The 26,039-nt window shown below is 38.3% G+C and overlaps 4 protein-coding genes and 2 long non-coding RNA genes across 8 annotated transcripts; 1 reads left to right on the top strand and 5 right to left on the bottom strand.

The window, feature by feature from the left end:
• Window positions 1-2,347: 2,347 nt before the first annotated feature.
• LOC137884654 (uncharacterized) lies at window positions 2,348-3,146 on the bottom strand. Its single transcript, XR_011104754.1, has 4 exons — window positions 3,103-3,146; window positions 2,913-2,986; window positions 2,681-2,797; window positions 2,348-2,563 (listed from the first exon to the last, which is right to left on the bottom strand). It is a non-coding gene; the product is annotated as an uncharacterized lncRNA (long non-coding RNA).
• Window positions 3,147-6,914: 3,768 nt separating this feature from the next.
• Window positions 6,915-7,803, bottom strand: LOC137885502 (uncharacterized). Its single transcript, XR_011104807.1, has 4 exons — window positions 7,760-7,803; window positions 7,570-7,643; window positions 7,338-7,454; window positions 6,915-7,220 (listed from the first exon to the last, which is right to left on the bottom strand). It is a non-coding gene; the product is annotated as an uncharacterized lncRNA (long non-coding RNA).
• A 1,263-nt stretch (window positions 7,804-9,066) lies between these two features.
• LOC137885274 (uncharacterized) lies at window positions 9,067-12,095 on the top strand. Its single transcript, XM_068727475.1, has 13 exons — window positions 9,067-9,196; window positions 9,282-9,392; window positions 10,051-10,161; window positions 10,731-10,751; window positions 10,845-10,865; window positions 10,978-11,004; window positions 11,129-11,155; window positions 11,268-11,297; window positions 11,391-11,420; window positions 11,556-11,591; window positions 11,702-11,737; window positions 11,823-11,888; window positions 11,993-12,095. The coding sequence occupies exons 1-12, from the start codon at window positions 9,071-9,073 to the stop codon at window positions 11,874-11,876; spliced, it is 630 nt and encodes a 209-aa protein (XP_068583576.1). The 5' UTR covers window positions 9,067-9,070; the 3' UTR covers window positions 11,877-11,888; window positions 11,993-12,095.
• Window positions 12,096-12,163: 68 nt separating this feature from the next.
• Window positions 12,164-14,532, bottom strand: odam (odontogenic, ameloblast associated). 3 transcript variants are annotated; one of them, XM_068727483.1, is made up of 10 exons: window positions 14,498-14,532; window positions 14,337-14,400; window positions 14,224-14,259; window positions 14,072-14,119; window positions 13,675-13,932; window positions 13,523-13,579; window positions 13,312-13,437; window positions 12,659-12,691; window positions 12,454-12,537; window positions 12,164-12,344 (listed from the first exon to the last, which is right to left on the bottom strand). In XM_068727483.1, the coding sequence occupies exons 2-10, from the start codon at window positions 14,394-14,396 to the stop codon at window positions 12,309-12,311; spliced, it is 738 nt and encodes a 245-aa protein (XP_068583584.1). In that variant the 5' UTR covers window positions 14,397-14,400; window positions 14,498-14,532; the 3' UTR covers window positions 12,164-12,308. The 3 variants fall into 3 exon arrangements, with proteins under 3 accessions (XP_068583584.1, XP_068583585.1, XP_068583586.1); XM_068727484.1 differs by having other exon boundaries at window positions 12,659-12,688; XM_068727485.1 differs by having other exon boundaries at window positions 13,523-13,561.
• A 1,273-nt stretch (window positions 14,533-15,805) lies between these two features.
• On the bottom strand, window positions 15,806-18,147 carry scpp9 (secretory calcium-binding phosphoprotein 9). The gene is made up of 9 exons (XM_068727707.1): window positions 18,121-18,147; window positions 17,908-17,963; window positions 17,794-17,808; window positions 17,394-17,693; window positions 16,757-16,831; window positions 16,584-16,643; window positions 16,399-16,464; window positions 16,267-16,317; window positions 15,806-15,925 (listed from the first exon to the last, which is right to left on the bottom strand). Exons 2-9 carry the CDS (start codon window positions 17,947-17,949, stop codon window positions 15,857-15,859), a joined length of 678 nt encoding a protein of 225 aa, XP_068583808.1. The 5' UTR covers window positions 17,950-17,963; window positions 18,121-18,147; the 3' UTR covers window positions 15,806-15,856.
• Window positions 18,148-21,305: 3,158 nt separating this feature from the next.
• On the bottom strand, window positions 21,306-25,134 carry sparcl1 (SPARC-like 1). The gene is made up of 10 exons (XM_068727190.1): window positions 25,081-25,134; window positions 24,910-24,975; window positions 23,789-24,817; window positions 23,478-23,586; window positions 22,988-23,109; window positions 22,776-22,896; window positions 22,550-22,686; window positions 22,184-22,332; window positions 21,784-21,932; window positions 21,306-21,334 (listed from the first exon to the last, which is right to left on the bottom strand). Exons 1-10 carry the CDS (start codon window positions 25,132-25,134, stop codon window positions 21,306-21,308), a joined length of 1,965 nt encoding a protein of 654 aa, XP_068583291.1.
• Window positions 25,135-26,039: the final 905 nt, after the last annotated feature.

The raw sequence follows: 26,039 nt of genomic DNA, 5'->3' as shown, positions 1-26,039 counted from the left end.
ACATAAATTCCAATACATTAAAAATAAGGTCACTTCTTTAATGCTTGGATTGGTGCTACCTTAAAGTATTTCAGAAAAATTAATCAGAAATGCTGCAATATGCTTCATCATGCTTATTATTTTTCATTTTTGCATAGAGTAAGTTCAAGTGCACAAAATGAAACTAAAGTAATTCCAGCAATGCAATACAAAGCTGTACATATTCACAATAAAAGTGTAGAATATCTACTCTCATCGACATCACAACATTAGGTCCTCTCTTGTAATGCACCTAGAAACAAATATTTTTGGCATGCCTGATCCATCCCTTGCAACATTCTGCAAAGATGTCCAAACATTCATTGTTCAAGAGAGACATGTGATCATGTGGCTGGTGGTCAAAAACCTTCCACCTTTATGAGGAAAATCATTGCTCTATCAGCCTACTATCACCTGAAGAACATATCAAGGATTAGAGGACTTATGTCTCAACAGGATTTGGAAAAACTTGTCCATGGATTTATTTTCAGTGGACTGGACTACTGTAACGGTGTGTTTACAGGTCTCTGTAAAAAGTCAACCAGAAAGCTGCAGCTGATTCTGAACGCTGCAGCTTGAGTCCTCACTAAGACCAAGAAAGTGGATCACATCACTCCAGTTCTGAGGTCTTTGCACTGGCTTCCTGTCCAACAAAGAATTGACTTTAAAATCCTGCTGTTGGTTTATAAAGCACTGAATGGTTTAGGGCCAAAATACATCTCTGATCTGCTGCTACCTTATGAACCATCCCGACCCCTTAGGTCATCTGGGACCGGTCTACTTTCTGTTCCCAGAGTCAGAACTAAACATGGAGAAGCAGCGTTCAGTTTTTCTGCTCCACATATCTTGAACAAAGTCCCAGAAAGCTGCAGGTCTGCTGAGACCCTCAGCTCCTTTAAATCCAGACTGAAGATGTTTCTGTTTGCTGCTGCCTTTGATTGAACCACATTCAAGGATATTAATCAATTTCTGCATTTTACTACTACTGTATTTTATTTCTTAAACTGCACTGCAACTATTATTCTATTTTTAGCTTTTTAGTGTTTTAATGACTGTTTTTAATGTTTCAATGAAAGTTCTTAATTGTTTTTAAATCTCCTTTTCTTTTGCATTATGTTTTGATGCTTTTAATGGTTTTATGTGAAGCACTTTGAATTGCCTTGTTGTTGAAATATGCTATACAAATAAACTTGCCTTGCTCTATGGGCTTTAAGTTGAAGTGGAAGGAAAGGTTGAACCAGTGTGGGAGAGAATTGTGAAACACCACAATGTCCCATCCAATTACAATGTTTGTATATGTATATGTATATATCTTATTTTCAGAATTAGAGGGATGATTACAGGCGGGAAGAAAAAAGGGAACACAAACGGCAGTGGGAATGTTACAGGAATGAGGAGAGGAAATTGTTGGAACTGAGGTGGAAATGTAGTTCTGGTTCATCTGAAAAACAGAATTCATAGAGAGATATAATGTGTAGGGTTGTATGATTATTTTGACAGTGTTTCCCGATACTGACCTCATTGCTATTGTGTGGACTTTTGACTCATTTCCTCTCCTCAGAGACCTTAAAATGCAAATGATCTCATATCAAAAACTCTTTTGACACACCTCAATTACCTGCATTAAGTTTTAAAAGAGATACCACAACACCACCACAGCAATTAAAAGAACATGTGACACATAGACATATTTAAAGATTGTTATTATTGTCAGTTTGCAATACTTAAAGGGATAGATGAACTCAATACAGTGAAGGACAAAATCAAAACCAGCAGTTTCATAGCTGAGAGGGACATGATTTATTTTTTTACAAAAGACAGGGGTCAAGTTCAGCTGCTAATTCAACATAACAAAATGAACAAGGAAATAAACTTCTAACCTTGATTCAAATAATTAGAATGCTACTGTAATATTAGTCACCGAGGGTGTCTAATGTTGCAGTGGTTGGCATTTTACGGACTCAGTCATCTAATCAGCTGTCACAGTGGGCTGCGATTTTGTATTTCTATTAACGGTGTGTAATGTGATGAAACGATGTGTGGTGGCTCATTCTGACCTCAGTCGCCACAAGAGTCAAACACTCAGAGGTGTTGGGAAACGGTGAAGGTGTTGAAACTGGATGTGTCTCTATATCTAATAAATCCTATGTTACACACCTCTCTACACAGCTTCATTAATGTTTCTCATGTGGATTTTAAGAAAAGCAAACACATCTTGTCCATGTTTTCCATTAATGAAGTTTATTCAGCAGATTTTACAGGGAATAAACACAGTTAAATTGAAGAATGATCAATGTGAAAACACTGCCGTTAAGACATCATCTAACTGTTAAAATAGAAAGAAGCAGTCATCATGACAAACTGACACAAAACCGAACTGATGTGCAAACTAAAATTATTTTTTAGTAGTAGCAGGAGCTGCTGTAGTAGCTGCTTTAGTAGGTGCTTTAGTAGGTGCTTTAGTAGGTGCTTTAGTTGGTGCTTTAGTAGGTGCTTTAGTTGGTGCTTTAGTAGTTGCTTTAGTAGTTGCTTTAGTAGTTTTTTTCTGAAAATCAAAAAGATTCATTGTCAATAAACAGCAGAAGAGTTTCTAAGGATTTTACAGTAATTTACATTCAGAAGTTTTGAATGTTGAATTGTAGAAGATAGACAAAGCACTCACCTCATCGGAATTTGAGTTGGAGCTAGAGTTAGAGTCAGAGTTAGAGCCAGAGTTAGAGCCAGAGTTAGAGCCAGAGTTAGAGTTAGACCGAGCAAGTCGTTTGTGCTCCAGGTCCGCCTGTAGAAAACACACAAGTTTGATATTTCCTTCACCATACTGTCACAATAATAGTCATGGTGTCAGCATATAAGAGCAGAGGTATTGATATTGAGTATGAGATTGTTACACTTACAGGCAGAGCCAGAGCGATGCTCAGGAGGCATCCAAGCACAAATACTTCTTTCAGCATGGTTACAGTGATCACTTCTGTTCAAAAGGAAATGATAAAGACTTGTTCAGATGAACAGCTTTTCCAAAATATCAGCTAAATCACCATCAACCTCACACAAAAAAATACAGAAACAAAAGATTCCTATTATCACCTTCAAGTCTTTACAACTTCAGCAGATTTTCTTGCAGATGGTGGAGGAGGTTGTTGTTGTTCTGAATGTTGAGCTTTTCTTATATACAGTCACAGGACCGGACGTCCTCTCATTAGCAAACATCATTGTTGGGAAATTGCAAATATTAGGAAATCTTCCACCTCCACCTTTCAAGGTGTGGCTAATGATCAGAGATGGAAACAACAAATGGACCTTATGATATGTAGCATTCATCCATTCCATCAATCATGTTTGTTTTTTTACAATTTTGAACTCTTATAATTGTTCATCTTTTCAAAACTATTCATACAGATCTCTTTACAAACATGCAGCTCAGCACAACAGTTAATCTAACATCCAAAAAAGACCAATGCAACCAAACATCTCAGCATCAAATCGTATACCTGAACACTGACGTTTGTCTCCCAACAGCAACACTTTCTCACTCATTAAACAATGACATAAAACAACAGGTAACATTACAATATATATCACTATTGTCTTTATTCCTTCAACATAAATTCCAATACATTAAAAATAAGGTCACTTCTTTAATGCTTGGATTGGTGCTACCTTAAAGTATTTCAGAAAAATTAATCAGAAATGCTGCAATATGCTTCATCGTGCTTATTATTTTTCATTTTTGCATAGAGGAAGTTCAAGTGAACAAAATGAAACTAAAGTAATTCCAGCAATGCAATACAAAGCTGTACATATTCACAATAAAAGTGTAGAATATCTACTCTCATCGACATCACAACATTAGGTCCTCTCTTGCAATGCACCTAGAAACAAATATTTTTGGCATGCCTGATCCATCCCTTGCAACATTCTGCAGAGATGTCCAAACATTCAGCATTCATTGTTCAAGAGAGACATGTGATCATGTGGCTGGTGGTCAAAAACCTTCCACCTTTATGAGGAAAATCATTGCTATGTGGGCTTTAAGTTGAGGTGGAAGGAAAGGTTGAACCAGTGTGGGATGGGCTGTAAACCAGTGTGGGAGAGAATGGTGAAACACCACAATGTCCCATCCAATTACAAAATGCCTATGTTACTCACCTGGAGCGAGTGTTTCACTGAGCTCATCATGGAATCAAATGAGGATCTCAGTGTTATAAGCCAGTTCATGCCTTTTAATTTTCTTATTTTTTTTAGATGAAGAATAATGTCGCACATTGCAGTCAAATTTACAATGGTTTTGCCTTTTTACAGTTGTTGAATGTACGTTGAGCTGTTTAATTAAAATAGACTATTGATATGGAGATTTGAAGGTGGTCGAGTTTAAACAAGAAAACAATTTGTGAATGTTGAAAGCTGTGATCATTGAATGCATTTTGTGTCAAAGCAATGAAAACTGACCCAATGAAAATATTTGGAATATAATTTGATAACTTTTTTGTTATTTTATACATGGGATAACTCCAGACTTTGTCTCAGAATGAAAATCTGTTTGAAATACTCTTAGATGCTAGCAAGAAAGCCATCACAGAAATGACTGCAGTCAAATTCTCCAACAAAGGACGACTAGACTGCAGTTCTCTACAAAATACATTGTATGGAGAAATTGACCATGATATGATCAATCTGCAAAGTATTGGGGGAAATGGACTTGTATATGATGTCACCGATTACATGTCTTTGAAAGACGCTTTTCAGGTACAAATATCATGTTGCATATGTCAACCCCCTCTTTTTGTCTGAAAAGGTCAATCAAAATAAAATAGCCAAACAAAAAAAAATTGGTTTTGATATATAATGAATATTTTTCTTTTATTTAACTTTTGTAATGCACCACCAATTGTTGCGGTGTCCGTAGAGTGGACCCAAACACAGGATACTGAGAGGTTGGGGAAGTTTTAAGAAGTGAACAGTAAAGGTGTTGAAACTGGATGTATCTATATCTAATAGATTCTATGATACACACCTCTCTACACAGCTTTATTAATGTTTCTCACGTGGATTTTAAGAAAGGCAAACACATCGTGTCCATGTTTTCCATTAATTAAGTTTATTCAGCAGATTTTACAGGGAATAAACAAAGTTTAATTGAAGAATGATCAATGTGAAAACACTGTGGTTAAGAGATCGTCTAACTGAAAATAGAAAGAAGCAGTCGTCATGACAAACTGATACAAAACCGAGCTGATGTGCAAACTAAAATTATTTGGATACTGTAGTAGTAGTTGCAGCTACAGGAGAAGTGGCAGCTGCTGTAGTAGTAGTAGTTGTAGCTGCTGTGAGTGTAGCTGCAGTAGTTGTTGTAGCTGCTGTAGTTGTTGTAGCTGCAGTAGTGGTTGTAGCTGCTGTAGTGATTGTAGCTGCTGTAGTCGTAGCTGCTGTAGTGGTTGTAGCTGCAGTAGTAGTTGTAGCTGCAGTAGTGGTTGTAGCTGCTGTAGTAGTTGCAGTGGTGGGCCGTCATGGCCAGCTAAGCCTTCTCTGCTGGCCTAAACAGAATCACAAAGTTATAGCTATTTTATAATTTAATAATTTTTCATAAATACACTACATGTATCATAATTTCTTTCCCATTAGCTTATTGTCTCATTGCACAGCTCCTGTCTTCCTCAGTTGCGCTGCTTCCAGCCTGCAGTGCTGCTTCCAGCTCAGCTTGTTTTAAGGAGAGCTTTTATCCAATCAGATTCAGCTCCTATGTCTCTAGGTAAGGAGAGAGGCCCGAGGTCCTCTAGGTTGACTTTGCAGATTAAAGTGTATGGGTACGATATTGTTGATCGTCATAGTCTTCAACCAATCAGATCTTTAGTTTGACATGTTGGGCGTATTCTTTGACGTGCCACTGCTACGCAGGTAGCCTGCTAAGTATGTCTGCATTAACGTGCGCTGTGATTGGTCAGTGGGCCAGCGTGACTTTTTGTCAAACAGAAAGCTAACTAGCAGATCTAGTGTTTAGTAAGAGTTGAAGTTGAAACATATGTAAGAGACGTTATAAAAAATGTTGTGTTTTGCTTGGTGTGGATTTTATTTTCTATTAAACTCTTTGCAATCAAAGTAAGGATGATGGACTTTGTCTTTAAGTGAACAGCAGCTTTGGTAAGTGAACTGCTTTGTTTTTACATCTGCAGTAGCGTTACTACTGTTAGATTTTCTATCGTGTCGTTTTAATGATATGGTTGATATTGTTCCCTCCGATGTGAATAATATTTGAATGGCTCGCGCTCTTTAGTGTGCGGCGGAATACGCGTGTTAGCGCTGCAGTGTTGCTGGAGGTATACAATGCATGGCCTGCCACTGAGTAGTTGTAGCTGCTGTGGTGGTTGTATTGTCAGTTTGCAATACTTAAAGGGATAGATGAACTCAATACAGTGAAGGATAAAATCAAAACCAGCAGTTTCATAGCTGAGAGGGACATAATTTATTTTTATACAAAAGACAGGGGTCAAGTTCAGCTGCTAATTCAACATAACAAAATGAACAAGGAAATAAACTTCTAACCTTGATTCAAATAATTAGAATGTTACTGTAATATTAGTCACCGAGGGTGTCTAATGTTGCAGTGGTTGGCATTTTACGGACTCAGTCATCTAATCAGCTGTCACAGTGGGCTGCGATTTTGTATTTCTATTAACGGTGTGTAATGTGATGAAACGATGTGTGGTGGCTCATTCTGACCTCAGTCGCCACAAGAGTCAAACACTCAGAGGTGTTGGGAAACGGTGAAAGTGTTGAAACTGGATGTGTCTCTATATCTAATAAATCCTATGTTACACACCTCTCTACACAGCTTCATTAATGTTTCTCATGTGGATTTTAAGAAAAGCAAACACATCTTGTCCATGTTTTCCATTAATGAAGTTTATTCAGCAGATTTTACAGGGAATAAACACAGTTAAATTGAAGAATGATCAATGTGAAAACACTGCGGTTAAGACATTGTCTAACTGTGAAAATAGAAAGAAGCAGTCATCATGACAAACTGACACAAAACCGAACTGATGTGCAAACTAAAATTATTTTTTAGTAGTAGCAGGAGCTGCTGTAGTAGCTGCTTTAGTAGGTGCTTTAGTTGGTGCTTTAGTAGGTGCTTTAGTTGGTGCTTTAGTAGGTGCTTTAGTTGGTGCTTTAGTAGTTGCTTTAGTAGTTGCTTTAGTAGTTTTTTTCTGAAAATCAAAAAGATTCATTGTCAATAAACAGCAGAAGAGTTTCTAAGGATTTTACAGTAATTTACATTCAGAAATTTTGAATGTTGAATTGTAGAAGATAGACAAAGCACTCACCTCATCGGAATTTGAGTTGGAGCTAGAGTTAGAGTCAGAGTTAGAGCCAGAGTTAGAGCCAGAGTTAGAGCCAGAGTTAGAGTTAGACCGAGCAAGTCGTTTGTGCTCCAGGTCCGCCTGTAGAAAACACACAAGTTTGATATTTCCTTCACTATACTGTCACAATAATAGTCATGGTGTCAGCATATAAGAGCAGAGGTATTGATATTGAGTATGAGATTGTTACACTTACAGGCAGAGCCAGAGCGATGCTCAGGAGGCATCCAAGCACAAATACTTCTTTCAGCATGGTTACAGTGATCACTTCTGTTCAAAAGGAAATGATAAAGACTTGTTCAGATGAACAGCTTTTCCAAAATATCAGCTAAATCACCATCAACCTCACACAAAAAAATACAGAAACAAAAGATTCCTATTATCACCTTCAAGTCTTTACAACTTCAGCAGATTTTCTTGCAGATGGTGGAGGAGGTTGTTGTTGTTCTGAATGTTGAGCTTTTCTTATATACAGTCACAGGACCGGACGTCCTCTCATTAGCAAACATCATTGTTGGGAAATTGCAAATATTAGGAAATCTTCCACCTCCACCTTTCAAGGTGTGGCTAATGATCAGAGATGGAAACAACAAATGGACCTTATGATATGTAGCATTCATCCATTCCATCAATCATGTTTGTTTTTTTACAATTTTGAACTCTTATAATTGTTCATCTTTTCAAAACTATTCATACAGATCTCTTTACAAACATGCAGCTCAGCACAACAGTTAATCTAACATCCAAAAAAGACCAATGCAACCAAACATCTCACCATCAAATCTTATACCTGAACACTGACGTTTGTCTCCCAACAGCAACACTTTCTCACTCATTAAACAATGACCGGACGTCCTCTCATTAGCAAACATCATTGTTCGGAAATTGCAAATATTAGGAAATCTTCCACCTCCACCTTTCAAGGTGTGGCTAATGATCAGAGATGGAAACAACAACGACCTTATGATATGAGCATTCATTTAATCGCTTATAATAATACAGTGTCGTACATTGGATTTGTGTAAAAATCCTAATCTAATTATCATCTTTAGTATAGTCATTAGTATTTAGTATAACATTTTTTATGTTATGTAAGTTCAGTGTCTTTATTCTCCTCTCTTCAGTATTGGCAAATCAGAAAACATGTCACACATGAATTCCTGGTCTTATTACAAATCAGGTTACTTAGTGGCTTAGGCAGGTAACAGGCAACGCCCAATGAAGCGTGCATTTCTTCTTCTCTCTTTTTTTTGAGGAAATTCATTGCTATTCCCTCTACTAAATAATTTACACAGTAGTACACTCATTAATGATCATAATTAGGTTTTCTATTCCCAGTTTTTATTTATTCATTATTAACCATTGTTGTCATTGTGTACTTTTGCTAAAAACAGGGATCAAAGTAAATTCAGAAGACATTAGCAAACCATGTGTGAAGTAATTGCTGTGTTGCACATAATTAAGCGTGACTAATATGTTTTGTTTTGAGAAATGCGTGGTGTGTCTCAATGTCTGATGTCTGATATAAGTATCGATGCATGAGGGGCCAAACACAAAGCACAGGTGAGTGTTACTGTAGATGCTCAGTGACTTGCAATGTGAAATATCTTGTCTGTTTTACCGCCTAATTATAATAATATGGTTAATTTTCAGAGTTCAATTTGATCTAATATTTTTTTGCAGGTTCTTCAGAAGCAATGCAGCTCTTGTGTATTGCAGCTTTACTTTTGTCAGCGGTTGCTGCTCAGCCAGGTTCCCGGAAGCCATGGCAGTATGGAAAGCATCCGCCTGCTGGTGGACCCAAGCTGGATGCAGACTCTAAGGTAACAGGGAATAGACTCACAGGTCCAGAGGAGCCTCTGCCATCTGCATGTCAAGTATTTCTCATTGAATTACCTTTTTTTTCAGCGTGGTGACGGCGAGCAGTCAGTGACACCTGCCCCAGAAGATGGAGAGGAAGGGTCGGGTAGATGTTACTCTGACCACCATTCTCAAGCTTCTACTTTGGGCAAAGACCAGGTATTTACATTAAGCTATTTTTTTGCTGTCCAGTTTTGTAGTCTCATGAAAGGGATATTCAAACATTTGGGGGGAGTACTTGTATTTGTTGTGTTTCCAAGAATTTGTTTAGTTTTGTTAGTCCACAAATAATAATGATAGTTGCACCATTCAACCCTCTTTAATATCACAAATTGATGGTTTTACATCTCTGTCTGTGAAGGCATTAAACAAACAAGATATAACATGTTAAGCAGATAATTTTAGAGGTGGTGGCAGGTAAATGTTTTTTAAGAGCGCCAAGCTACCTGTTTTCTCCCAGCCTCCAGCCTTTAATATTGAGGGTAGCAAAAATGTAGCCAATAAATTTGTGATTAAGATGTTGACAAAAAAAGAAGACATGATGTGGGCTAAAGGAATATATAGTTGGGACTGAAGGAGAGCTTTGTACAGAAATCTGTGAGGCCTTACGGTAAAAACTATTTTTCTGATTTTGTGAAATGTATGAACAAGAATTTACTTTACATTTGAGCTGGTTACACTAAGCTATAGGAAATTAATCATACTTTATCTACTAAAGAAATCCAATAAGAGTGACTCCCAATATGTCAACCTACTTCTTTAAAGTTCGCCTTATACATAACATAACCATACTCCACTTTATCTGTGCTTCGCACAGGTTCCTGGTTTCACGTCTGATGGGCCTGGAGGCTATCATCATGGGCCCGGCAGGCAATTTTGGAGACACAGAGGAGGCCAGAGGCCCAACAGGAGGATTCCCAGTGCAGTGGTAAGCTCACTTTGACATTATAGCTGTATTGAAATGAGAATAGTAAGACAAAAGTCTAATAAATTGACCTCATTAAAGTCTTAAGTTCACTCGAGATGTCATTCAAATGCTGTTGTAGGATCATTTACATCATATGACTATTTATGATGTTCACCCCCATTTTTTATACAACCGTATAATGAATTTTAACAAATATCACAAAGTAGCAGCCAAAGTAATCACACACAGATAAACACTGTTGCTTGCATTTGTACGAGACAACATGACTTACACAGTCAAACGGTGTCAGGTAGAGCAGCCATTTGCACAGACAAACAACCCCTCAGCACCCCCATCCAACCTGCTGCACCTTGAACAGTGACCCACCTCTTTATTTGTGTTTAGTTTTATTTCTTTTATTTTTAATTTTAATTTGTTTGTGTCTGTATTCAATATCTGTGGCTTTTGTCTTTTATCATTAATATCTGCATTTGAAAGGGGCTTTAAAAACCTTTCTTAAACATTCTGGTTGTGCCCTTTTATTAATACTACATGATGACAAAATATGATGTATGTCTTTCTTTTTTTAGGTGTTTTGCTCTGTGTTCAAGGTAGGCCTCCTGTCTTCTCTCAATCAGATATTAACACATTCATATGTACCAGAACAGTTGACAAACTCATATAATTCTATGATTCATTTTCAGGTTGACAACGTGACATTTCAGGTAAGATTTTGAGTTTAAAAAACAAATGTAATATTATTTACAGTATGTTGGCAATGACAGGCTTGACACTGGATATTATATTTCAACTAACCGTGTGGCATTTTATCCATAGAATGTCACTGATGTAACCCTGAAAGAGGTAATCAATATGATTTAGTGGCTTGATCTAACCTTTATTGAGCAATTATTCATTCTATATTGTAAATTACACCATCTTATGAAATGTTATGAGTCCGCTGACCTTTGATGTGAAAATCTTACAGGGGAAGAACATATTTCTGATGCCGAAGGTAAGTGGATCAACTTTAATATAATGTTTATTACAGTTAAATAATCAGAAGAAAGATCATAAAGATTATTTTCCATACCCATGAATACTAATGACGGACAATCCATCCATAGCATGGAGGAAGAGGACCTCATCACCATAAGGTATAAAAAGTTATGGAACTCTTTGTAGCAGTGATTACAGTGTCAAAACTTTGACTCTTAGCTAATTGATTTGTACTGTTACTTCTTTTACAGGGAGGAAGACACAGACATCCGAAGAATGGGGTATAAACTTTAATTTCAGTCAAATATTTTAAAAAATGTATTTGTTTGTTCAATCAGCTTTGCTTGATTTGATCTTTGATTTTATATTCAAAACAATGGCATTGTGATAATTGTTTCTCTTAATCTCAATTTTAGCAATTTGTCAAGCTCATCTACAATGCCACAGAGCCGGTAATCTCCATAATGTTTACTCTACTTTATATGTTTTTTATAGATATATAAAAAATATATTGACTTTATATATTCAATGCTAATCACAAGTTATCTTTTTCCAATTGAAGAACAAAGTCTCAGTTGAGTTTGGAGTTTTTAAACCTGTAAGTATAGACAATTTATATTGTGTTGAATTTGGAGAGTGCTCGTCGTTGTGGTTTAATTTGAACAACTTTTTTCCTTTTCAAGATGAACCTTGGTAAATTCATTGGAGAGGAAAACAATCCAGATGAAGATTATTGACAACAATAAAAGGTGAGGATGTTAATAGAGTGAACCTGATTAACTTTAATTTCCTGATCATCCGTTTGCAACAGTAACTGCTGCTGACAAGTTTTCTTATCTCACACTTTTCTCAGGAAGAAACCAACAACCACAAGTTTGATTGACTAACTTTAAAGAAGATGACGGTTTTCTTTCCTGTGGTCTATTCTGAGAAATCACTCAGCATTTACCTGTACAAGAATACATTCTGTGTACCAAAATAAAACTCTTACACAAATCACTTTGAGAAAGGTCTTTATTTGACATGTTGTGAGAGCAAGACAATTCAGAGTAATATAAAAAGAATTGATTTCATATTTCATTTAGAAGAATGGCACTCTCCTTACATTTTTAAGAATGAGTGATGTGGCCAAACACACAGATATCACCTTGTTATTTCCCAGGTGACATCTAAGGCTCGAAGAGGAATGGGAAGTTGGACTGACCCTGGAGAAACATGAAAAAAAAAATATTAGAAATATTCAGAATCAAATCCTGCACAACATGAATGACCATGACAGAAACCAGGGTTTTGTTTGAATGTATAAAATCATACCTCATCAACACCTGGGCCAGATGTGTCACCACGAGGATCAGGAGGAACTGTAGTAGGCTCCTTCTGTGTCCCCAGTGGCCACGTCTGATAGAGATAGAAAGTTACAAAATCACAGCAATTAGACTGAACTGGTGCACTCTTGTCTCTTCCCTTGATTATTGGTGAAATCATAAACATGAAGAGGTTATATAGGGAGTGAACTCACTTTTTCAGTTTGCACCTTAGGTTGGGAAGCCTGCTAAAGTAAGAAAATATGCAGAAAAATAAGATTTCAAAGTATATACATATATTAAGTATGAACCTACGTATTTCATTTTAAATTCTAAATTTGAGGATTGCGACATCTCATTTTTGAAGCAGCTCTCAGACACACAAACATTAACAGATTAAAAAAAAGGCATCATCTGCACAAAACAAACTCATAATGTGCAACAGGTATCAAAACTGCTGATATAGCAGTTGCTTAACACTTATTCAACAATAAAATGTGACTGAGGTGACATGATTTCAGCAGCGTGTGGTCAATATGGCAGACAGTCGACTTTGCAGCACAGTCACCGCACATGACTCAACATCTGCAGCTATATTATTATCAATAAGTCTTGTCTTTAGTCATAATAGTCTGCTGCACTGGTTCTTGACCTTAATTCAGAGTGGAAAAGGGAAGTTGATAAAGACACAATCATATTTTGAATTACTTTAGTAGCTCTTCAGCAGCCTATATGCACTGAACACTTCTGTGCTGGTCTCTACAATGACCCTAATGAAGCCAAAACGTGTTGGTCTAGTGTTCTTGGAATTTTTCACCCTACTCCATGCACCTTACAGCTTCACTTCATGTCATCTTGCGTGTCTCACCTGCAGAGGAAGCTGTGGTCTCTGTGTGGTTCTCTCCAGCTGCTGCTTTTGACCGTTGTTGGGCTGCAGCACCACATTGTTCCTCTGCTGGGGATAGCCGTAAGGAGGCAAAAAGTACGAAAAGCCCTGTGGATGATAGAATCAATATCAACAGTGAGCATTTCAATGAACATATTGAGTCACACACTGGTCAATACGTTTTCCTTCATACCTGTTGTCTGGGAAGCTGAGGAAATCCATAAGACGGATACTGGAAATGTGGAAACACCTGAAGTAAATTTAAAGCTGTTATTGATTTCTCCATATGACTGTGAGGAGCAGCAGCTGAAGAGATAAATGCATCTACGTGCTGCTTTGTTGTACCTGAAAAGGGTTTTGGGCCTGCTGAGGAACGTTAGGAGAGTTGGGATCCTGCGGTGGTCCAAGCTGCTCTTGCTGGCCGTTTGACACGAGCATAGGCATAAGATGGTTGCCCTGGGCGGGGAAAAACAGCTGGGGCCCCTGGGGGCCGAAGGGATTGGTCACTTGAGGGTTCAAGTTCACCACCTGTGGAGTGAACAGCACCTCCGGCTGCTGCTGCTGCTGCTGCTGCAGCACATACTGGGGTAGTATTGACGACACCTGCAGAAGCAAGGATTTGGTTTAGTTTGTTTTGCTTTGTTTCTATCCACACATGTAAAGATTTCTTAATCTGACAAAGGAATGCACATAATACAAGTGTTTTAAGGATAGCAAAAAGGTTTTTATGCACTTCCAGTACCTGTGTTTGTCCAAGAGTTGCAAGAGTCAGTCCATTCAGTCTCAGAATCTGAACCAACAAAAGGGTTGTATTCAATTTGATGGATTCCATATTGACATGGGGATTTTGACATTGCAACCAATGAACATAAAAGTTTTAACAGATATATTTACCTCATTGCTGTTGCTTGCAATAATTCCAATCTGCAACTGTAAAGCACAAAAAATAACACTTCATATCTGCCATTTTAGAAAGATATGAGAAACATACTTTAACTTAAACTCACTGGAAGAGCGAAGCTTGTCCTGAATAGACAGACCAACACAAGGGCAGTCTGCAGCTTCATGATCCTACAGTCGGTACAAACATAAAGCATGCTTAAAAAAAATCATATCCTACCATATATTTCACCATGACAGAGATATAACTTTCACTGAGATATCTTACTGTTCTTCTGGTTCTGCTTTCCCTTGCTGTGTGCCTGTCTCCTCACACTGTCCATATCCCTTTTAAATTCTGTTCATGTGAGCTGTTATAGTCCACTGCCAACCCATCCAGACAATGTGTGGTCAGTGTGACAGACATTCCTCATGGCATCAGACTGAGATTCTTACAACACAGGGCAGGTAGGTATGTTATTAGGTGTAGGTCATGTCTCTAAACACCATGACATGCTCTGCGTCAAGTTGTTAACAATCCTCTAAAGTTTCTAAATTCTATGTGTTTTCTTCAAATATTTCACACCAGCTTTTCATTGAGTGTTTTAGTCCCAGTGCTTTAGTCTTAGGGGACCTGTGTACATAACACACGTCTTATATGTAAAGTTTATAGGCATATGTTCAAGTGTGGCGCTTATACTTTTTTGGCATGTCATGAGAAAAAATAAAAGGCAAACAGAAGCTTATAATTAGACATTTGTCACAAGTTGTTCATTGTGCGCTGACTGATGTTGGCATCTAATTGGTAAATCGTGGGTATTACAGTAATCGCTGACTGAGTTGGGATTCCTGTTCAAGACACACAGCAAAAAAAAATGGAAAATTGACACCAGCTGTGTGTCTGAGTCTGTCTGGAGAAGTTGGTCTGCTTCTGCATTAGTTTAAATGTCAAAAACTATCATTTTATAGCAAGTATTTTTTATGCACCATGAACTTTTGTTGATTTTTTTTCTTCTTTTCCTGTCATAAATACAATTAAATCTGTGCTTAAACATGCCTTCTTTTGTGAACCTGCAGTGTGATAAACAGGCCTTTTTCACAGGAGATATTTTGAGTTGTCTTACCAGGAAAAGCACAGGTGTTACTAATAACATCAATGATGGCTCCGTTCCAGTAAGCCATGGCAGTGTGACAAATATTTACACCTGTGCTTTATACTGTGACATGTTTAAATGTGTCAGTCTTCAGCTGTTTCATTTAACTTTAACTGCAGTGAGTGAAACCCAAAAAAGCTCTTTTTATTTTGGGCCTTCTTCGAAACTTGGATTTTTTCAGTGCATATTATTCAGCTATGTGTTTGATTATACTTCATATCCTTTAGATGGCAGTATAGATCCACTACAAATTGCAATTATGACCACGGTTTATTGGTGAGCTGTCTGAATTGTTTCAATGCATTGGCATAAAATCAGAGGATTACACAAAACAAACTTTCATTTAAAATATGATTTATTGTATTGGACAGTCAGCATGTAACATCAATAATTGTTTTTTGTTGTTGCTGGGATTCATTCTAATGATCATTGGTAAAATAAAGAATCATACAAGTCAGGATTTATTATTAATTTGATAATTAATAGCAATAGTGTCAATAATCTTCATGGTGATAGTCTGCGTCACAGGGAGTTGTGGTAGTTGATTCAGTGGGAGCTGGAATCTGAGGAATTGAAAAGGGAACAGAGAGTGAATGAACATTCAATGCATTCTGTCATATGCATTTAATGTGTTGTAACTCTGTTATGTTGTTCATTCTGTACACATGACATCTATTGCACTTCTGTCCATCCTTGGAGAGGGATCCCTCCTCCGTTGCTCTCCCTTAAAGGGGTTTGTGGAAGTTTTTCCTGTTCCAATGTGAGGGTCCTGGGACAGAGGATGTCGTATGTGTACAGATTGTAAAGCCCTCTGAGGCAAATGTGTGATTTGTGATTTTGGGCAATACAAAAATAAATTGAATCGAATTGAATTGAACACTTAAATCTGCTTCTTTAATCTTACCTGAGTATCCACAGTGGTCTTTAAGGTGTCGTCTTGTTTCATAACCTGACGCTGGAGAGTCAAAGGACAACAATTAGCCAGTGTATCTGTCATCAGTATTCACATCTAGTAAAGTTGACTTTGTTCCTATACCCTGAATCTTCTGAATGGATCAGGCTGGAGAGGAAACTGCTGTTGAGTGGCACCGCCTGTGATCCCCTAAACACAGGCAGCAAGATTTAGTGACTCAAGTGAAGTTGAAGTTCCACAAATCATCGTGTAACCTGTAATAAAAGTGTGTTGTGGACGGAGAATCAGGGATCGAGGTGAATGATTACCATCAGAGGCTGCTGAGGAGGATTCCCTTGTGCCATTTGAGGAACTCCCATAAAAGGAAACTGAGAGTAGACAAAAAAGACATAAATCCATGCTTTTGTGTGTTACTTTAAAGCCTGAAACAATACCAAAAGATGTGTGTTCTTAACACAATTATAGGTTGTGCAACACTAACCCCATTGACTGCAGGGTCAGCATACACATTGGGAATGGGAGCCGGTGCAGCAAAAGCAGGAACTCCGGGAGCAAACTTTTACATGGAGAGAGAGGGTACAGATGTGACTGTTCTTATAAGGGTTATAGTTTATTTTAGTACCACTCTAACATTGTTATTATTTACAATATTATTATATTGTTGTATAATTTAATAAATCATATCATGCACTAACTGGCTTTACAGCAATCTGTATTCAGTTTATAATGCACAAATTGGTGGCAAATAATAGTATTTTCAATCTAAAGACATCTGGGACCAAACAGTGAGACAGTAGGAGAGCACCATCCTGTAGTGAGATTAGAGTTATTTATCAAATTAATTGCAATACCATGCAAGTTCTGCTTATTTCTTGGATAAGTTGTCTCGTTTTTTACAATATGAAATTTAAATCAATATTTTTTTTCTAATCTTTGCTCTCTATTATAACCTATATGATTAAAGCAGATATACATTAAACTATTTAAATGAAATCTAAGACTCCTAAAGCTCTAAATCTCTTTTTTTCTATCAATTTGAAACACATTTTTGAATTATGTCATGTCATTTTCTTTTGCTGTTGAAGTGATGTAATCAAATGACAACCTGATAGACTTACCTGAGCAAACTGTGGCTGCCCGATAAAACCTGTTCCTCCACCAACGACCATAGGTGGGTTCAGGCCTCCAGCCATCATCCCAGGGTTCACTCCGTTTGCCAGTCCTCCGTTCATTCCTGCCATCATTCCTCTGTTCATCCCTCCGTTCATTCCTCCCATCATCCCTCCGTTCATTCCTGCCATCATTCCTCTGTTCATACCTCCGTTCATTCCTCCCATCATCCCTCCGTTCATACCTCCGTTCATTCCTCCCATCATCCCTCCGTTCATAGCATACATAGCTTCCAGCATCCTCTGTTTCTGTGTGACGGGGGAGAAAGAGCTTTTGTTTTTAACCATGATCTAATTTTAGATTTATGCACTAATCATGTATAAATTAGTAGTAGTAGATGTTTCTTACCTTGCCTGCATTGACCTGCAATAAGTAAAGAGACCAGACAGAAGTTACACACACTGCTTTTAGATAGATATCATGTATCATAAAAATTGATAGAGATAGATAGACTGTGCTCACATAGCAGATGGTTGCCACAAGTGTGAGGAGAAGAAGCTTCATTTTGCAGCCTGAAACTTGTAAAAAGATTAAAATAAATACATTGAACTCATAACAAATAAATATTGTTGGTAATATGTGCATGATTTTAGTTAGAACATGACTATTTTTGTATTTCCAAACTAAATTATACATAACAATCCTATTATAAAATCTGAATTGCACAATACATACCTTATATTTCTTTGTTCTGGTTTCAAATGTTATGTGCCAAGGAGGACTAGTTTGCTCTCTGAATTTAGAGCACCTTTTATCAGTCCCATAGATTATTATGAGCCAATTAGAGAAGAGAACACTGACTTGATCATAAACTATATTTGTCACCTGTGTGTCATGGGAACCTGTGTGTGATATGACATCTTCTTTTTCTACAGTACAAGATTTAAAGAAATGTATGTAACATTGAGCTGCCTATTTTCAAAAGCACTTCACCCTATTCAACCATACATTGTTCTCAATACAGAAGAGTGACCTCAAAGAATAACAGAGTGATTCAGTGTCTTGGGAATGGGTTTGTGGAGGTTTCTGGAAGCTCCTGACTAAAAAACAGTGTATGAACCATTTAAATGTTGCGGGTTGTGGTCGCAGGAGGCAAACAACTGCCATCATCAACAAGTTCTTTTTTGGAGAGACCATGAAAAAATACATCTGTCAGCTTAAATGTAATTAAACATTTACCAAACAAGCAGCACTCTTAGAAGATGGTTGTGACTTCTGCAAAACAGAATGACATTTCATTTTTCCTGCTGCTCTATTACAATGCAGAGTTGAAATACTTGCCCCGGGCCTGTCAGCAGGGACGCCTCACTGTGATTTGTGTTCTGTTTATATTTGTCCCAAGCTGATTTCTTCTCACACCAGCACTAAAAACAACTACTCATATTGCACCACAACTCAACAGTGATGAGCACGGAATGCCAGACAGCTTTTAATTTGTAAAAACCTCTGGTGTTGCCTATATACAGGAGCAGATATTAGTCTGTCATGCTTCATCAGCACATTTTCTCAAGTTGTTCAGAGCCATTACATTTATTCCCAGTGTGGTTGTCTGTTGTCACATACTGAGGCTGTCTGGGAAAGGTTCTTGTTTTTGATTTGTTGCTGCTGACTGGGCAGCCCACAGCAGACCAGGTAAACACTCTTTGTGGAAGCCTGGTCTGGAGCTTTATACTAATTACACACTACACATTACACGTCATGCAGTTCAAATTAAGTAACATTTTCTTCCTGTTATCTGTTTAATGATGTGACAAATTCTATTTCTTAGTGTGATTTTGTAAATATACATGTTTTTATATGTATGATATGTGAATTTATAGAATAATTTATTTTTCATAATTTTCTTTATAAACACAAATCTGTTCTGCAATGATGCGAGCAATGTGTTTCAATATGTTTTTCATATTTAGAGACCCAAATCACCATGTTGTACGTAGATGCAAGCAATGCACTGTAAATAGAAATTTGAGCATATTTGTACCAGTACATACATAATATCAGAGTCCCACCCATGACACTCGTTTATCAGTGTTTGAACATATTTCAGGCTCCAAATAATGTGCAATTAAACATGTATTTTATTGATAAATTGGAAGAAAGACCACAAAGATTCAACCATTGACTTCCATCATTTATTGGGCATTAGTTATAATGACAATGATTTATAACATTCCAGCATAGTTTGCAGGATCAGGATGTAGTGAATGAATCATGATATATCTGTGACAGCTGTATGGTCTCATTTTGCTTGCTTCCCCTCCATCTCCATCCCAGAGCATTCTTCCTCCTCCTCTTCAGCTGCCATCACCTTCACCACTGGAGACTGTGTCCTCCTGAGGCGAGCTGCCGCTGAACGCTGAAACCTCAGTCTGCCGGCTGCCCTCCCACCAGCAGCGCCCAGCTGTTGCTGGTTGTTCAACCCAGCCACCGGGATCAGCTGCACTTGGCCGGGAGTCAACAGGGCACCCTGTGGGTTTCCTCCAGAATTTCTCTGTGGCAGCACAGCAAACAGTGTGACCGGCCCACCATTGGCACCCTGAGTCAGCGGCCCTTGTGGATTCACATTGGCTGTGCCTACCTGCCCCGCGAGAAACGCCCCACCTTGTTGGAGAGCTCCGACTGGAATCAGCTGCTGCAGGGGAGCCTGACCTACTTGGTTTCCAACTGGCTGGATAAAAAACGAGCCGCCGAGTTGGATTAAGTGTGCCACAATGGGTTCACCATTTATTGGGACCCCATTTTGAGCCCCAGGGTTGGCATTGTTTCCACCTGCAGCCCCATTATTATTCACTCCCCCATTGGCCAGTGTCTCAGCACTCCCTGAAGACACACCACCCTCCACCACAACAGCCAAGGTCTGGAAGACAACCCACAGTATGCAGAACATTATCTCAGTAACAGCAGACAGTCGACAGGTAAAGAGCTGCTTCTTTCTTTGCTTTTATAGAGACCGTCAGATTCGGAGATCACCAAGAAATGTCCAATCAGAGTCCAGCGCTTTATCTCAAAACAACAAGTCAGTGTAATCATCATGACCATGCTAGAAGCTATTTTTTGCTGTGTTACCTTACAGAGGGCTATTATTCAGGATTATGTGGCAAACCTTAACCAGGTATCAGTGACTTGCATTCTCAAAACCAATATTGCAGTGATCGTATTTTCATGTCATGGTGGCATCAGGGAAATTGACCAATGAATAAAACATGATATTAAAGCATAAACAGATGTTTCCCGAATGGGATCCACAAATATGATGCAATAACTTTATTTCAGGGCTGTAAGGAAAGTCATTATTACTGAAATATGCTACTGTATGTCATGATATTGTGAAGTCCACTGTTATCCATAAAGCTTTAATTAGAGCTACAATGAAGCGCATATGCACTGACAAAGATTTACAGCATTTGCTACTAAAAAACACAGTTATTGTTTTACATTTCCCACTGTAAAAGAATACTTCACCTTGATTTAAAGAGTAATTCTGCACAAAATCACTCCAACATAAAAAACACAGTTATTTTAAAGCCTGGTACTATATACAACAATTGTTCTACTAATGAGCTGTTGATTCCACAGTTTGGAATGCTTCAGAAAACAGTTTTTGGATAAAACCAGCTAAAAATAACACTTTCTTATATTCTAATAAAGTTATTCTCACAGTTTAGTCTAAATAAAAAACAGATCCAAAGCTTAGTCTGACATAAAATAACAGAAATGACCACCAACACTCCCTCTATAGCAGGAGGTGAAAATTTGTTTCTTTGATCTGTTTGTGTCAGACGAGGTTCATGGAGACTTCAAGCTGCATGATTACCAGGCTGCACCGTCTCAAGCTGCTTGTGTAGTCGATGGAGGTCAGCTCAGAATAGCAGGTTGGCATCCATATCATCTGTGGACAAAACAGATAGCAGACATTAAAAGGATGAAAAATAAAGTACAACAGTATTTGCCATATGCTATAGAATTGCATGAGAATTATAGCAGACAAATATAAACAAATGATGGATAAACTGGCATTTTAACTGAACACCATTACAAAAAACTAATTGCTACGTACAGTATGTGATGTTACATTATTACTTGAATTCAATATGTATTGTCAGTCATTTTAAAACTTTAAAAAAATCATATATAAAAATAAAATGAAATAAAAATAAATTATTCACATTTACAAATTTGATTAAAACAATTGGACACGGAAATATAAAATGTGCCTTAACAGTTAAATAACGTTTTGTGAAAAATCATCAAATTCATAAGAGATATTTTATGTCAACACAGAAGTGTCACAGTTAAAGCCATCAATGCATAAAAAGTGAACCATAGTGATGTTCTTACCATTCTTGATACCAAAACAGGAAGTCCACTCTTTAAAGGACACCTGCTTGTCTTTGTCAGCGTCGCACTCTTGAAAGAAGCGGGAGGTGCAGTGCTCCATCGGCACCAGAGGGACTCGAAGTGGGGCCAACTCTGAGTGGGACAAGACTCTGTACAGGACAGATGAACATCCAGTTTTGATCATTGTGAGCGTCTACATCACATACAGTACAGTATGTTTGCACTATAATAAGACTCATGAATGGGTTTTATTATATACCCTGCCCGGTTCTAGCTGGGGATTTGTTAAATATTTGACATTAGTCAAGCCTGTCGTTGGAAACTTTACATCTCACTATGATCAATTTTGAATATAATCGTAAGCACAAGTTCACCGTAAGCACAGAGGAATAAAATGTACCTGTCAGAAGGGTGTTGGTCCAGTTGTGCAAACTGCCAGTGCACTGGGTAGATGTACATGTTGTAGTTCTTCTCAAAGTCGTGCGCGAGCAGCTCAACAGAGTGATCCCCGGTATGAAGACGCCTCTCACTCTCATAAATTTTCTTCACCTACAGAATATAGAACAGCAAAGTTTGATTGACTGTGATTACCTAAAACTTAAACTGTTAACAACATACATTTAAGTTTTCCATGTCTCAAAGCTGCTGTGTGACTTTCTGATTCACCAGTGGACTGATAGATTGGATAAAAGTAACACTACAAACTGCAGAGAAATCATAGTACTTTAACAGAGTCCCATATATTCATTTGAGCAGTGGATCTTACTCTAAAACGCTGTTTAGGTGTGAGAAAGCCAGGAGACATGGAATCATGTTCATAGAGCTGCAGCAGCACATTTTTCAGCCAATCCCTCATTCGTAGAGGGAACTGGACCAGCTCAGTGTCCACACATGGAGGTATTACTGAGAGAGAAACAGAGACAAAGATCAGGGTGAAATATTCCAACAGGAAATGTTTAAACCATATACTCTGTACAGAGGTTAACTCTCACGTTTGCATGGTCCAGTGTAGTCCAGATGAAGTCTGTGTCCTCTCTTAGTGCCCTCCAGGTTGCATTTAGTAGCAAAGAGTTCACATGATGTGTCATATGTTTTGTTGTTTGTTCCACAAACCTGCAGAAATTGAACGAGCAACAATCAAAAGCGGTGCAACAACTGTTGAACACCATTCCAGTCCATCTTTCAACAGATCATCCATACTCACATGATCAAACTCATTCACACCGGGAGGACATTCTGACGGCTCTTGACACACACAGCTCGGCTTATTGTCTGCATCAAGCTTACACGTCTTTCCACGTTTGCAGGGAAAGTTGTCACATGGATCTAGAAGAAAAAAAACATGTACCGCAATGACCTTTGATCTACACACTGACTGAATTTTAAAACCAGTTGTATCAAGAATCATTTTCATGACTGGTTTGGTCGCATTTTGCAGTGTGATGACTGGAAATCATGGAGCTATAACCACAACACACCATCGCCTACATTCCTCTGCCATTTGAGTTTGTACAGCGATCAAATTCAACTTGATCTCCATTGTACAAACCTCAAGCTGTGTTTTGGTAGTGACCATGAAGCAGAGTGACACTAGTCATGCGGAAGTTTTAGCTGAATGACCCAGTCAGCACATTCCTGTGTGAGACTGTTGGGATAGTGCATTAGTCAGTATGGTGAGTGCTGAATTAACCAACCAGCAGGGGCTTCTGGGTGATGTACGCCTCCACCAAGAGAGGGCCTGGAGCTGGGGTAGAGATCTACTGTGGCTCTTATCTGCACTGGATTCATTCCAACTAAAGGACCCTGAAAAAAGAAATACGAAAATGCAATCTTTTTAGATATTAAAATGAGCCAACAGCTGCCTGCTGCTGCCAAGCATTGCTATGAGGAGCAATGAGAGTGAACAGTTGAGGCCTTTTGCAAGTAGTTAAGTGATCCATTATAACTCCAAAATTTTGATCATAACCACTGAAACGAAAGTGAATGTACATATTGCACGCATTACCCATTTTCCTGCACTTCTCCTCTTTGCCTTTTGGGCTGTATTGTCAATACTGCTGCCCTTAGACGCCGGAGGAACCTGTTGGCTCCGTTCTGGTCTAGACTGTGTTTCCTCAGTCTGTGGGGAATGCTTCCTCGCCCTCTTGTTCTTCTTTTGCTTCCTTGTTTTTCCCTTGGTGTGACTTCCACTGTCATTCTTACTTTTCTCTTCCTCCTTTCCAGCTGGTTCGGAACCTGATTCAAACCCTGTACTTCTCTTTGGTTCTTGAGGGTCAACATTTGCTTCAGGTTTTTTCTCATCAACATCTTTGGATTTGGCCTGTGAATTTTCCTCACTGTCCACTGCCTCAGCATTTTGTGTGTCTTGTTCATAGTCATCTGCAATGGTGGGCAGTCCTTTCTGAAGGGTTTCCCTGTCTTTAACATCTGTTTTGGGTTTTATTTTAGCAGATACAATCTGTAGAGGTTGTAAGATGCCACTATCAGCAGCATAGTCAAGATCAACAGGGATCTCTGACTCTGTGCTTCCATCTGTTTCCTCCAGCAATGAACCTTGCTCCTCTCTGTCTGCTACTTTTACAACAGACTTTTTCTGCTTTTTCTTGAGTGACATATTTTCCACCTCATCTTCGCCTTTCTTCAGCATTTCAGTATCCGCTACACTCTCATCCTTTACTTCGTCTTCCTCATCTGTCACCTTCCTCTCCTTCACCTCAGCTTTGTCGTCCTCCACAGCCTCACCAGGCTCCACCTTGCCTTTGTCTGTCTCCACTTCTTCTTCTAGCACTCTTTCTTCTGCTTCCTGCTCTTCTTCTGCTTCTTTCTTCAAGAGGTCTACCAACTCCTCCTCACTTAGCAGGACTGCAGTGCTTTTGTCGCTCTCTTCAGTCTCCTCAAGCTCTCCCTCCTCCTTGTTGGCACTAGCATTGTCTTGGGAGCTCAGTTCTTCATCTTCCTGCTCCTGGCTGCTGGCCTCAAACGTGACTAGAGTGGGTAAGATCTGTGGCTCGTTGGCCTCTTCTGTGATAATGTCCTTATTCAGGAGAAAAGAAAAAATTCCCATTTTACTACATGAAATCATCATCACGTATATTTTTTAAAAATCCTTGTTGAGTACTGCTCTACCTTTTCTTTGTCTTCATGTGAAGTCTTATGCGATCCATGATGTTTTCCATGAGGTTTACTCTTTACCTAGATGTAATAAGGATAATTCATAATGCATTAAATAAATCTCACATCACATCATCTGTCATGGCAAAGTTTAATGTCAAAATTTTTTAAAAAAGCATTACTCACAGACAGGGCAACTGTTGCTGCCAATAAGCAAATGAATACTAAGCAGGCCCTCATACCTGAAACATTGAAAGGAATATTTTCAACATGGGACAAAAATCGAAATAAATTTGAATTACACAATTGGATAGGCTGATTGAAGAAAAAACACTATTAACAATCATTGCAGTATAATCTGAATTCTCACAACACAGACATGAACTTGGCAACTCTTTCAAAGTTGAAACAAATGAGTGCATCTGTGTGTCTCTCTCAAAAGTCACATTCAGAGCTAAAGTAAACATCAGAAGCAACCAGACTGGAACAAGTTGACTAAGTCCACAAACATTTTGTCTCTGTGGACGGAAACAAAACAGACACTACTGCGCCTATCCAGGGGAACAATAGCTCTCTGGTTCGGCCCACTAAACCCCAAATAGGTGTAGACAGGTGGGGGGGGGGGTTGAGGGGTTTGATCTTTTCAATATTGAGGCAAAATGTTAGAGTTTATACTTCATTGTCCCAAAGGGGAAAATAATCTCCACAGTGCTTTTGCGATGACACATTAGCTTTTCATCTCTACTATAACGCATATATTACATGATATGTCGTAAATGTATCCCTCATGCTATTCAATAAAAGAATATTTGATCTATTTGAGGATATTTTACAATACTATAAAATATATGTTGGTATATAGATTATGCACAGCCATGAGTAAGCAACATTTAAATGCGTCTATATTACCTCCAGTATATTAGTACATTACAGTGTGGATAGACTATTAATAGTCAAAATCTCTTGATATTTACAAAAACAATGAAGGCATCAATGTCAACATCAACATCAACATTCTGGCTGTCACAAAAGAGGCTACATCATAACTGTGCCAATAGTTGCTGCATACAACACATAAGTTTGATTGTAAACTAGTTAGTCAACATGATGTCACACACATTTCTATTTGATCATTAACTAATTAC

The sequence above is a fragment of the Cebidichthys violaceus genome, unplaced genomic scaffold (assembly GCF_023349555.1).
Source record: "Cebidichthys violaceus isolate CVI_PGR_0920_01 unplaced genomic scaffold, fCebVio1.0.p SCAF_4, whole genome shotgun sequence".
NCBI lineage: Eukaryota > Metazoa > Chordata > Actinopteri > Perciformes > Stichaeidae > Cebidichthys > Cebidichthys violaceus.
This window is presented reverse-complemented; position numbering and strand designations above follow the sequence as displayed.